Source organism: Pholcus phalangioides, unplaced genomic scaffold, assembly GCF_987345545.1.
Source record: "Pholcus phalangioides strain wild (caught in Gottingen) unplaced genomic scaffold, Ppha-v1.0 ptg000039l_1, whole genome shotgun sequence".
NCBI lineage: Eukaryota > Metazoa > Arthropoda > Arachnida > Araneae > Pholcidae > Pholcus > Pholcus phalangioides.
The window spans coordinates 22,856,823-22,871,504 of NW_028301625.1; the positions used below are offsets into that span (position 1 = coordinate 22,856,823).

A 14,682-nucleotide genomic window follows, 5' to 3' on the forward strand; every position below is an offset into this window, starting at 1 on the left:
CAGGGGTATCTGAAGGACAAACTTGCGGTAGCTTTGAAACAATGTACTTAATACATGATAATGAGTTTTCCAGTCGGAAAACGGGATGCAAACACTTCATTTTTTAAACATGGTGTTCTCAAAAGGTAAAACTTTGAGCAAGTGCTTGACGATCTAGCACCCAATAGAAATTTTTTCTTGAGAACATCTCCCAGCTCAGCAGATTGGATTCTATTTCAGCACCAACAACCACATTTTTCCTTCAGTTCTCACTACTTTCTAGCTACATTCTGAAGTTCAGAATTCAAAATTCTAACATTTTGAATATGTTCAGATTTCAGGAAACATGCCATAATTTTTCTAACAAGAGCTCCTAGCTCATCATACAAAATGTGTATGAGAGGCTTCTCTTTTGAAATAATGTCAAAAAGCTATTGAAAAGTTCTGATGCTTCTTTCAGAAACAAAGCTTTCATCAAAACACTTTCATCTGAGAGGACTTCCTGGATTTGATGCAGTCGAGATGAGTCTGATCTGGACTCCTTACTTCTGAATCAATGCTGAATTATCTTTCATTAATTCTGGAATTCTTTCTCACTAATTCTAGAATTATTTCTTTTATTAATTATTTCTTTCACTAATGCTAAAATTATTTCTTTTATTATTATTTCTTTCATTAATGCTGAAATTATTTCTTTTATTAATGCTGAAATTACCTTTCATTAATTACGGAATTATCTTTAATTAATGCTGCAATTATAACTTTCATTTATTTTGGAACTAAATTTCTCTTTCAGGGCCACACCGGCACCATCATGGCTGCACACACATTTTTTGTGCACCGTGATATATCTTTGCGAAGTTTTTATTCGATTTTATTACTGTTTTTTTTACCTGTTTTGCCAATCATGTTAAGCTTGTTCCAAGTATGTCACACATAGGGCGGGATATGCCCCAGAATACGCAAATTTACGAGGCTTCACTGCTCTCATCATGCTGGAGATTGAAGTTCGATAGCACTACTTGGCGGCGTCTGCATGGAGGGGGCCCCATACTGCTAACGTTTTGGATGGTTTTTTTGAGCACCTGGCTGGTCAAAATCTTATTGATAAGAGCAGGTGTGGAACAAAATCCTGGACCCCTTTCCGTGCCCCCGCAAGAAAAACAGTTGAAATTAACGGACAGTGTTGGGGAGGATGCTCTGTCGGAAGCCGAAACACCACTGGCCTCAATTTTTAAACCTCGAAAAAAACTTGGTCCGATCACAGTTTGAATCCGATCTCCAGAATAAGTGTCTAAAGGATTATCACAAACTCCAACCAAATCCAGAAATCAAGCAGCTACTGTGGATTTCAACACTCCTCAACTGCTGCTCGAACTAAAATCTCTTGTTCAACAAAACGGAGCGGCGATCCGCCATATGAGTAATAAAGTAGACCGATTTGAAACATGTTTGCTAGAAATAAACGGAAAACTCGCCACTGCTGCTCAAGATAGACAAAAGTTGAGGGAGGATTGGGATGTTTTAAAATCTGAAGTTTATGAGCTAAAAAACCGCTTCAATGCTGTTGAAAACTACTCCCGGAAAAATAATCTAATCTTACATGGCCTAAACATTCAATCAAATAGTTCTTCCGATCAATGTATTGCAGCATTCAGAGACTATATCGAAAAGGATTTGTTGATCAATAATTTCAAATCAGTCTTGATTGACACTGCACATCCCTCCCATCTTGTGGAGGCCAAGGAACCTGCATCCCACTTATTGTGAAGTTGACATGTCGTGAGGATAAAAATCGTATTCTTCAAAGATTTTGTGAAGTGCGGAAAAACCAATCTCCAGGTGCCAACAGTGCTCAGGAAGTGTCCGTCACCAAGGATTACTGTTTCAACACGAGAGTGATTCGTCACCATCTCATTGACGCAATGAGAACTGCCATACAACATGGAAAGAATGTTCACCTCAAAACGGATACTCCTCTACGGATAGACAATGTTTAGTACACATGCGATATGAGTACGGTAGATGGTGCGAAGGCGCGATACGGCCGACCCTACAGAGGCCTTTTAAAGGCTATAAAAAAAGATTTAGGAACCCCTCGGATTTTATTTAAAAATGAATTTTTAATATTTGTAAAATTAAAATTATTTGTTAAAATAACACCCCTCTCTTGCTCAATCGTGGCCAGTTGGTGATAGGTTTACTATATATACCACCATACAGCTCAAACAATAATTCACTTCCTGAGTCATTGATATTTTGTGAAAATCTTTCATATTTGGGTTCAAATTTCTTGGTGGGTGGTGATCTTAACGCACGTTGCGGATCTCAGATATCTTAGTGCTCAACCAGAAATCATCCATACAGCCGCCAAAGCTTGGACGGAGAAATTAACAAACTCAGAAAAATTTTAATTAATAGCTGTATTCAAAATAATTGGCTACTTTTTAACGGTAATTTTCATGGGATAGAAAAGGCAAATTTACGTACTCGTCCGTAAATGGATCAAGCATAATGGATTATGTATTCTCAACAGAGGAATTTGCACAATCAGAAAATGATTTTAAAGTACTAGATTGGACTGAATCAGATCATTTCCCATTACAGGTGAACTTTTTACAGTGTGAAAATGTTATGGCTCCTCAATTCCCGGAGATGTTCTCCAAAAAATATTGTTGGGCCCCTGAGAGGGCACCTCAATTCAAATCTTATCTGAGCTCGGACTGGATTAATCTGTCTGAACTTGAGAGCACGAGTAATCACTTGTACGATAATCTGGTAAAAATTTTCAATGACGTTGCATCGAAGTGTGATTTAATTGTCAAAAAGAGTCGATCGCCCAATTTCCGGAGAGCAAAGTGGTTTGACGAAGATTGTGTCCTGGCTAAGCGTGCACTTCGGAAAGATACTCGCAATTTCCGCTAGAGCTAGAACTTTCAGGCTCTTTCTGGGGCTAAAAAATACTATAATAATATTTGTAAACTTAAAAAAACTGCTTTTTTCCAAAAATTTAGAGATAAAATATCTTTCTCTAATGGCAAGGACTTTTGGGGTTCTATAAATGTCTTTCGGAAAAAAAGAGCCCCTGGTGCCGATATCACGGTAGATGAATGGGGTTCAATCACTTTGAATCAGTTTTTTCAAAAGAAACAACCTTAATCACTCGACTCTCACTCTCAGAAAATATTTCCCTACCATTGTTACAAGAGATACATAGACCTAACAATTCAGAACGATCTTTCATCAATTTTGAGATCAACTAGATACGCTCACTACAATGAAACATTTTTCAGCATTACACCAGAAAATTATCTGTTTTTTAATATACCCATATCCTGGAATGCTTGATTTTTCAGATTAGGATGGATAGTGGTTTTTTATGTGTTCCAAGCGGATGTGTCATACTTAGTCCTGGCGAGAATTGCCCTAGCTGTAACTATAACTTTAGTCATTTCATATTTTTGAATGCCCATTGTTTAATTTGCAGAGAGCTGTCTTGTTAAAATCATGTATTTTCCGTAATCCAACCAGACAAAACCTAATTTTTAAAATTTCGCACCTCTCTGAACATCAAATTGAAAAACTGTTTTATTTTTTTAATGATATTGTGAAGTTCCTGAATTTTTTAAATTGAAGTGTATGTGTGTGTGTGTGTGTGTGTGTGTGTGTGTGTGTTCTATGTCCTACGACTGTTATTCTAATGATTTGTAATTTATTACTTGTATATTTTATTTTTTGTATGCCATCCTTGCATGGGTCTGGCCCCATAAGCAAATAAAATTATTATTATCTCTTTCATTAAAACTAGAAATTTTCTTTCATTAATTCTGGAATTCTCTTTCATCAATGGTAAATTATCTCTTTCATTACTTTCACTGAGTCACGTGATCTTCCAACGAATGATGTTGCGGACGATGTTTTCATCACTGCTAAGGCGAAGACCGCTGACGTCATACTCCCTCAAGCATAATGCGTCTGCATTTCAGATTCTGAAAACCCACGTCATCTCCGATTGGTTAAAAACCCGAACTTTTCAGCTTGAAATTTGATTTTTTAATCAATCGAAGACGCAGGTTTTCGGAATCTGAAATACGGATGCACTATGTTCACACCCAAATGCAGAAAACCTTGACAGAACCGGTTATCTTGATGAATTCTACAAAAAACCGGAACATACACAAAGGTTTTCTATAAGTTACAGTAGCAATGCCGAGGTTGACGTCACCGCATGACTCAAATGATGTCATCGAAAGCAAAAGTTGAAGAGAAAAATTTTACAGAACCCTGATTGGCGCAGAAGTGCCAAATTTTCTCGGAAAATCAACGTTATGGTGCAGTATGTAGCAGGAAATTGCTAATGGCACAGCAATACCATCCCTGAAAATTAAACATCAGCGTTTACAGTCATCAGACACACACAATTTAAATTGGAGTAGATTATAATTAATTTATGGGTTAATTAAATTTAAATTTGTATTTAAAAGATAATCCTAAGGCCACAACAGGAAAAATGCCCATAAAAATGAGGATATCAAATAACCAAAATACAGGAACCCAATATAAAAGCATATATAACCAAAAAATATGTAATATACCACCCATAAAAAGATTATGGTTGCCTTATCTAAGTATGGATAGATTCTAGAATTATCCCATTATGTCTATGACACTTCTTTTTAAATTTATCAATTGTTAGAATGATGACCCCAAAGGCAAGCAATTCCATTCATTAACAATCTATAAAACTAATACAGAAAACCTCCCTGCGACATCACAACCTGGAATTGCCCCTTAACAAACAATACTGGTGCCTCCTTGTCAAAGCAGTTGACTGACAGCATATTAATAACTCATAGACCATCCTATCCATCCAGTTGAAAATTTTAAACACTTCGATCACATCCCCCGACAATTGCGTTCCTCCAATATAAACATTCAAGAAATCAAGTCTTTTTCATGGCTCAAGCCTCGTGTGCCAACAAGAGCATGCATAGCTCTTCTCCGCACCCCCTCAACCAAGTCTATGCCTTTCTATAGGTATGGTCTTTAAAAACTTACAGCATACTCCAGTCCAGGACGAACTAAGCCTTGGAAAAGCGGAAGAATGACTTTAGAACACGAAGAGACGTTTTCAGAAATGAAACCGTTCGTTCTAGTCGTTTTTGACCACAGCTGAACAGAACTGTTCAGAAAACCTAAGCTGCTTGTCAATGAGAATTCCCAAATTGGTGATTCTAGTTGCATAGAAGATAGTAATACCATTCAACTCGTAAGTGAAACATGGATTGTTGGAACCAAAATGAGTGATCATGCACTTATCAACACTAAAGGTCATGCTCCATTCATTAGTCCATGCTGCAATCATAAACTTGTAGCTTTTCTGTGGGGGGTTTGAACCCAGCCCCCCCCCCACACTTTCCATCTTTGACTTCACGACTTATCAACCCCCCACCACATCACTGTATCTTCTTGTGGCTCCAGAGGTCTACATATGTGTACCTCCAGTTTTAATGGTTATAATGATTCTTTTTACAAGTTAACACTTGAGGTATGTGTAAGGGCACCTAACTCAAATAGTCTTAAGGATATCGACCCAAATTAATTTTTAGAAAAATTTGCAAATTTTTTTCTTCTTTTTAAAGAGTATTTTGACATGCAGTAAACATAAATCAATCAAGAAATTTTTTTTAATGGTTAGTTTTGACTCAGGTTTGAAGAGAATACAAAATTTGGTTATCACATAAAAAGAATTCATACCAATAAAAAAAAAACCTATGTAATCAAAAATATTAATTTTTAGTGAAAATTATCAATTTTTAATACCTGAATTGATGCCATAGCTGTTATGAAGAACATTTGAGGTAGCATTAATTGATGGATGCTGATGATTTCTGAAGCCTGGTGGAGGTACGGATAACTTCTGAGCGTTTGGCACAGTTTTGTAGGATGAAAAACCTGGAGGCATATTAGCATTTTTATAAGAGTTTGTATTAGCTTCTCTTGCCATCAAATCTGCTAGCCCTTTTGATGACTCATTCCATGGATCAAAGTCTATAAAAATTGATGTACTTATAATAATCCATATTTTTTTATGCTATAAATTTGAAAAAAAAATTTAATAGTTGAAAACATTCTATATTTACCCAAGTCATCTTCTTGATTTTTTGCAGAGTAATCAAATGAGTAACCCGTATTCCACTGGCTATCACTTTCATTAGTACCCATTTGATCTATGAATAATGAGGACAAATAGTCAAACCTTAAAACAATGCTTGCAGATACAGTAAAACCTCGATAAGTCGTCACCTCAAGTTATAGAAAAATTATGACGGCTTCAGCGGAGTTCCGTCAGTTTTAATGTGCAATGTTATGAAACTTGTATAAATTTAAAGCAATATGACATTTATTAAAGTATGAATCAAAATAACATTAATAAAATTTATAGATTGAAAGAAAAAAATAGCAATTTTTTTATCTCTTATTACTTAAATTATTATGGTGAAATGTCCTGTACACTTTGATTTATACTAGTAATTTTTAATTTATAGACAGAGCAACTGTTTGAATAAGTAGCTTTTCTTCATAACAGAACTCTCTATTGCACATTAATTTTACATATACGTCAAATTTAATTTTAATGTTTGAATTCATCAGTAGTTCATGATGCAACTACAAAGAAATCTCAAACACTTTTGACTTGGTGGAGGGGCCCTGGGCGGGGAAAATTAAACAGAAGACCACAACTTGGGAAAGAATGTCTCATTTTTTCCAACAAAGATATTTTGTTTAAATTTCAAGCTCTAAATTAGTAGAGTCCATGCTTTCTATGATTATTTATTATCCGTGCCCGTTGCACTTTGACTTCAACTTGACTAATTTGATTTTTCGATTTTTACATAATTTTTGATTTCCTTGCACTATATGTAATCTTTGACATATCAATAAATTTTGGTTTTGCTGGAGATGCCCTGGTCCCCCCCCCCACAGGGGGGCAAAGTACTTACGTTGCTTCTTGCAACAGAGCTTGGGTGTCTCGCGGTTTGTCCAGTTTCTCCAATGGAACCCAGGCAGAAATGAGATCTAGCTTGAACAATCCCCATGGTTCCAAAAACCTTAGTCGGCAAATGAACTTCACCAGCGTAACTTTCGTAACTTAAACTGTTCCGTTTGGGTATATAGGATTTTATTGTGACTTTTAAGCATATGGCAATGCTGTTAATAAGCTTTTTTTTTTTTAATGGGGGCAATGCAAATAGTCTGTTTGTCTTTCTCAAACTTTTTCATAGTGAATTAATTAGCGACTTAATTGAAATTAGCGACGAGTAAACGAGGGTTTAATAACATTGTGGTCTATGAGAGTTGGAAGGGTCTGAAGAAAAATGACGACTAAAATCGGAATGACGACTTAACAACGTTTTACTGTATATATAATCCTCAATAATAACATGCAAACATATTATACACTGTGTCTATATAGTAGGATTGCATTTTTTTTAGTGAGGACAATATAATCAAAAAGACAAGGCACAAAGTTTTGGTCAAAGGCACAAATAATAAGTGCTGATTGATCAGTAAAAGCACCTACGTGCTATGTGAGGGGCGGAATTTCAAAATTTCCAATGTACTCACTCGCGTATAGTGATGAATCATACGCATGGGAAATTCCACATAATTTGCTTTTAACATGGAGAATAATTTGAAAAAAAATTACAGCGCAATACCTTTATGCAATGCTTTCCATGGTTCAAATATTTTTCGTACGTGATCAATGAGGTTGGGAGAGGAAAAACTACTGGGATTAGTTTCTTAATAGTTTAATCATCCAAATGGTTTGAATTTTCATAAATGACACCATTTTCTCAAAATCCCCAATAAGCTCAGCTTTAAAAGCATCAATAACAATAAAGTTTTTCTTTTTAAGCTCTTTGGGTTCTGCGACATTATCACGTGGAACCCTACAATTACACGAGAGAGAGGAAACATAAGTTAGAAATCTATGCCCTAGGCCATAAGAATCCATGTGTTAAGATGGTCCCAAGTGGAGAACAATGAAGTTTTGCACTCAGAAATATTTTCAGTGAAAAATTCACTTTGGCTTTTTGGCTTTTAGTAGAACAAAGGCCTCTGAATGATTAAAAAATAATGAAAATGCAGTCTGATTTCATAATTCTTAAATGAAGGTGATAAATTAAGTTTGGCGTATGTTATATCAAAATAAGTGTGAAGATAAAAAAATATAATCAGTCTCGTAATATTTACCAATAAAATTCATTATCGTAAATTGAACAAATTTTTAATAATTATACATGTGATAAATATTTCTATATTTATCAAGCTCTTCAACTCCATTTGAAAACCATGCATAATCTGAATTTATTTAATTCCAAGATTTGTATTGTTATTCCTCAATATAAAATTTAGAGATGGCATATGCAAAAATACAATGTTTCTTCAGATTTTTCCTTCATTTTAATGCAAATCATACATGAGTTGGTTTATCTCCCGTACATTAAAGTACATAAGCCAATAGATAAATGCTTATGGAATATTTTTAGCAAAAAAGTCATACCCTCATTCGGTTGTTGATCAGCAAAAAACCTTAAATTCTGTGATAAAGGAAGATTGTTCAAGTGACTAAAAAGAGAATCACTGCTCTCTAAGCTATCCATAAATTGGCAAGGAGACTTCCTATGCTCTATATCAGCATTTGAATATGCACTGGCTGGATTAGACTCCTGTAAAGTGGATGAGGAGCCTATTATTTGGAACGTCTGTGCAGAATTACACGGAGGTGGTGAAGGTGATGAGGAGAGAAAATTACTCGACAAACTGCCAAATGGTGTAAACAGAGACGAACTTGATGATGCTGGTGAAGGTGGAAGGCTAGGACTACCACATCGAGAAATTTTTATACTTGCTGACTGATGGCTGGGAGCAGGATTTTCCATTATTTCTACATAAGTTGTTTGGGAATTCTTCACATCTGCTTCTGATATATCAATTGTTTTTCTATTTGCATGATGTTTTGGAGCTTCTTCCACCCTTTGCAATGGTGTCTGGATAGAAGTTTTGGTATGCCTTGACTGTTTTTGATTTTTTTTGGAAGCGCCATTTTCTTCTTTACATCCTTTATTTGAATTTCCATTGTGATTGGAATCTGAGGATCTGTTTTTTCCTCTTCTGTTAAAATAAAAAAAAAGTGTGAACACACACAATACTTTAGGCAATTACAGTCAAAAAATACATTCAAAATAAAAACTTTATTTTTACATCTTATATTAGTCTGAAGAAAAATTTAATGTATTTTTGAGAAAATAAAACTAGTACGGTGCAACCTGTATAAAACGGGACGTCAAGAGACTGAAATAATTTTTATTTGTTCCAGACAGGTTTCTGTTTTATAAAGGGGTGCACACAATGCTGTGATTTATTTCTGTCATTTTGCAAAATTTTGAAAAGATCACCCCAACTACTATAAGCCAACGAATATTAAACAGACATGCATATTATTTTGAATTTTTTCATGTTTGATGTTTCAAATTACTATACATTTGAAATTTCATATTTAATGTGCAAATAGCTAAACTTCAATATCTAAAAAATTTCTCCTGAATAGCACTTACTTTTGTCAAAAATGAAAATTTTCAAATATTTAAAAATAAAAGATTGAGAAATTGTGATCTTTTTAAAAATAGTGACAATGAGATCAACAACCAATAGCGTTGGTCAAAGATTCTATATCTCTAACACTTAAATTTTGCTTTTCTCTTGCCTGTATGACCTCTATTTTTATGTTCAAATTCAAGATGTGTTTCTTGCAGCTGGTCACCATCTCTACACTGAATGAAATGCTGAAACATGGTATCGTTAAATTGTGAACGATAATTCAGTCTCCCTTGCTATTCCTCTCTCAAACTAGTTTAAATGGAAATTGTCAACATTTGATATATTTTTAAGAAACAGGAGTGTTTTCTAACAAAAGTCACCATTTTCATTATAGATGAAATGCTAAACAGGCTTTTATTAAATTTTGAATAGTAAATATACGCTTCTACCCAAACCCAACTTCTTACTTCCGGAAAAAGTTCAGATAGATATTAAGCATTCATTGTTTTTCTAAGAAGCAAAAGTTTCGTAGCAAAAAAGGGGGTTCAGTACCACTCAACTTTCTCCCATCCAAAGGACAAAAACTTTCACTTGGCCCAAAAAATTATTTTGGTTTTAGATTTTTTAAATCTAAAAATAGACTAAATATGCCCTGTTTCAGCGTTAGAAATTATGTCTTAAAGAGGTTTCCCATGATGGAAGAAGCATTAATTATCCACTAATAATTAAAGTATTAATTATTGAGAATATTTTTCTGTTCCATTCAAGACTGGTTTGTCTCATGAGCTGTCCGTTTTAAACAGGTGTGTGTTGGTGTGTTTCCCTGTATAATACAAAAAATCAAAAATTGGGAAAAAATAAACAATTTTCCCCCATCAATGGTAGCCTCTCATGAAGTCAATTACATCAGTATTGTACAATGAAACCTATATATAATGATACTCTGCGAACCAAGAAAAAATATCTTTGTAAAAGGATTATCATTATATCAAGTGACATTATGGTTACAGACTATACAGGGTGAACGTGACCTGTTCTGCCCTGCCAAACAAAATTGGGAGATAAATGAGCCCTAGTGAAACATGAAACACCCTACCAATCCTGTCTTATCTCAAACTGTTTTTGAGTTATGGTGGATAATCAATTATGGAAAAAAAATGAGTCAAATCTCAAAAAAACCTCACAAATTTCAGTTTTTCAAAGACCTACATGAAAATTAAGCACATATTTCGAAAGAGCTAAAACAATTTTATAAGGTGACACCATTTTCATCAAAATATCTGGATTACATGTGTAATGAGCTGCAAGTGCTGAAACATTTGGTGAAATTCGATTTTGAACTTTGCCAAACCAATTCTGAAAACACCCTTCTAGCTACAATTGGTCAAATTTGCCAAAAACTTGTCCATTCCACCAGCTTCCAAAAGAGCTTGTAATAAACCATATCAGTTCTCTGGTTCAAGAGAAATTTAGCCTTTCGTTCACAATACATCACGAAAATCAGTGTTTGTTGAAATAGATATTCAACAAAAATTCAGAATTGAGTTAGATTTTGGTGACAATTTGATTTTACAGAAAAAATCCTACAAGGTGTAAGTACAAGCAATGAGAAATTGGCAAAGTGAGAAATCAAATTGTCACCAAAATCCATTAAAAATGTCTACTTCGACAAACACTGATTTCAGTGATGTATTGTGAACAAAAGGCTAAATTTCTCCTGAACCAGAAAACCGATATGGTTTATTGTAAGCTCTTTCGGAAGCTGGTGAAATAGACAAGTTTTTGGCAAAATTTGACCGATTGTAGCTAGAAGGGTGTTTGCTGAATTGGCAATTTAAAATTTTGGCAACAATTTGATTTCGAACTTCGCTAATCTTTCAGGACTTGTAGTGCACCATTAAAACAAGATATTTCAATTAAACTGGTGTCATCTTATAGCATTTTTTTTCTCATTCCAAATGTGTGATTAGTTTACATATAGGTCTTTCAGAAACTTCGCAAATTCTGGATTTTTTCAGATCTGGCACATTTTCTCCCCCATAATCAATTATTATCCACTATAACTCGAAAACGGTTCGAAATAGGACAGGGTTGATAGGATGTTTCACATGGGCTCATCTATCACTCCCTTTTGTTTGGCAGAACAGGTCACATTTACCCTGTATATTAGACTATGGTTTGCGTAGAGCTGAATAATTTAAGGTGAAAATTTGTTTTATATTTCAATACATATAACATTTTGCTCACAACTGTGGTGGGCATATTCAAAGGTATAAGAATCTCAGCAGCAAATAAGATGGTTATAATATGATTAACTGTGCAAATTCACTTCTTTTACGGATGCTTTCAGTTTGTATTTTCTGGTTTGAGGGCTAGTGGTTCATCTTATGATGCTCATCATGCATGTTATAGAGACCCTCAAGTAATACATCTGTAGATTATTACCACAGTTGCAGGTGAAACATCAGGAAGTAATTTCCTCCTAGACCATAACCCAATAGCCTAAAAGTTCTATGTACTGTAGCTAATACTTGGTCGTATATATAGAAAGCCTTTCCCATAGTAAATATTCATTCCATAGTGATTTATAGTATCAGGTTTTGATTGGTCATTTGCTCCAAAGCAGAATGTTTTGAGTTATTCCGAATCATCATCAAATTCAGTATTTTACCTCCTCTGGTTTTCATGTTTTGCTTTTGAACGACTTGGTTTTTCAGACTTATTACTTTGTACAGAATCTTTGGTTCTAGATCTGTGTTCCTTTCCATTCACGGCTGTACAAGACCAGGATTCTTTGATATTCTCTGGTATGGGAGATGAACTTTGTTTCCTACAAAGATGGCATAGTAAATACATACAATTACAAAAGCGGGTTTAGTTTTCCCTATTAAAAAGAGCACAAACTTAAATACCGTATCAGAGCTTGGCAAGTGCCAGGTTGCTATGACAATTGGAAAATTGGTATTGGTGCATAAAACTTTGATATAAATTAGTCTGAGGATAGCAAGAAATTTTCAGAAATGTCAAATTATTTACAAGTATGGAAAGGCGTCACCTAGTCCTGAAAAGTTGAAAGAAAAATTATTGACTTTTTCTGTAAAAACGTTTCTATAAAATGGAGGAGAAAGCAGAACTTGACTGTCCAGCAGTTCAATGTAGATATTCTGATTCAAACTATTCTTAATTCAATCAACAAATTGATTTCCATGTAACCAAAACACCATACAGCCTCCCCTAGCATTAATAATATGCTGCAGTGTCTTTTTTGAAGATTTCCTGAACTCATGATAACAACTCCAAGCTTCATTCAAATACAGGTAGAAATGCCCTCTGCTCTCTGCTGTGTTTTTGTCACTGGAACTTTGTGACGTTTTGAGCAAAAACTTCTTCCCTCCATATGTTCATATGATATTTAGTTTCCTACAATTTTCTTTCATAAAAGGATTGGAAAGAACCAGAGTTAATACAAGATTCATCGAAAGACTGGTTATTTGTGGAGACAAAGATTACAAGGAAGAAAATTCAAATTCCAGAGTTAATGCCTTGCAACACTTCTTGCCTCAAAATAGTGCAATTTTCAACCAGGAGCAACTATACACTCATACTTATCAGGAATACATTATGATGTATCTGTTCTGTTTTTGACAATATAAGAATAAAAGGAAAATTTTTGTTCTCTGAGATAAATAAGCATTGTTTCTCTTCCATATATTCGAAGGAAAATATGGATAGGGAAGACCCGCTCCTTCAGCATTGGATGATAATTTTTTTACTAAACCAATACCATCACGAGAAAAAAAAAAAGCTATTTCTTTAACTTCAAAATTTACTATGACAACTAAAGTAGTGTTTTGCTTGAAAGAAAACAATGAATTTTCATCAGGCTTTTACTATTAACTGAACACAATTTAAAACTTACTCATTGATATGTCATAAATTAAAATCACTTTCAAAGAATTTTATGACTGATTTTGACACTTATTAGTGGTATCTGATTATTTATATTAGCATATATGATTTTCATCATATTTTTTCCATATAATTAGAAGCGGGAAATAATAATAAAAATCCATGATTGTGCATATGAAAAACATGAGAATTTCTTAGTGTGAATTATATACCTTTGCATTTTATCTGAGGATGTTGTTTCTGAGAAGTTGGAATGGAAATATTTAAAAAAAAAATTTTTAATTTCAAGACTTATAGGTGATGCATATATGGGAATAAAACATTTTTCTCACAGAAATGCAACCAACAAAAACAACCCTTTTCATTCCTTAAGATTTCATTACTGATGACATTTTCACATGCAGCTACAGATTATATTACGATATTTTTCTCAAAATAGCGGAATTCACATCTGGATTATATGCCCCCACAGATTATATGTACAGGACATTATACTTTTTCCAAAGAATGACAAAATTATTTTTTTGTCCCTCAGTGATCTTTTATACTTCATAATATACGCGCAACAAACAAGACAGACACTACATTGTACCACCTCTGGGCATTCCATGCAAGTCCGAGACCTTTTCCCAAGGTCTCGGACTAATACCACTACTCCCCTTTTTGTAAATACAAAGTTGGGTTGTGACATGACAGGCGTCAAAAACTGATTTAAGCTGTCAAAAACTGGTTTGAATCAAAAAAATTTCAAAAACCTAAATGAATGCTTTTGGATAATGTTTTGAACATAAGTATATAACATGATGATAAACAAAATAATAATCATAGTTTCCACTTTTGAATTTTTCAACATAAGAGTCTAGAACATATAAAACAATTTCATGATTTATTTATCTAAACCTGTGTTAAATTTGCTAAGTGAAATAGAGCTGTTTATTCAAAATACGTGTGACAGGGCATCAGATTTAGGTTTTGACTTCAGGAACCAACTCAGTATTAAAACAGTCATAAACTTATTGTCAATGTTGTCAGATAGTTTTTTTAGATACGTGAAATAATACAAAACACACTTTTATCTAGACTAGTGTTTTATATTTTGAATTATAATTACTGAGAAAATTATCTATTTTGATATTTTAAATTTTCTGATCTGCCCAAAATTTTATTCCACATAAAAATTCTCGCACA

The 14,682-nt window shown here is 34.1% G+C and overlaps 1 protein-coding gene across 3 annotated transcripts in view; it reads right to left on the bottom strand.

Moving 5' to 3' along the window:
- LOC149065720 (uncharacterized) overlaps positions 1-14,682 on the bottom strand; it is a 79,779-nt gene that overhangs the window by 31,206 nt on the left and 33,891 nt on the right. For all 3 annotated transcript variants that reach the window (XM_089253738.1, XM_089253737.1, XM_089253739.1), the window contains exons 11-14: positions 12,257-12,415; positions 8,549-9,159; positions 6,123-6,209; positions 5,803-6,030 (exon numbers count right to left, since the gene is read on the bottom strand). In XM_089253738.1, coding sequence (XP_089109864.1) covers positions 5,803-6,030; positions 6,123-6,209; positions 8,549-9,159; positions 12,257-12,415 — 1,085 coding nt within the window. The remainder of the gene's footprint in view (positions 1-5,802; positions 6,031-6,122; positions 6,210-8,548; positions 9,160-12,256; positions 12,416-14,682) is intronic.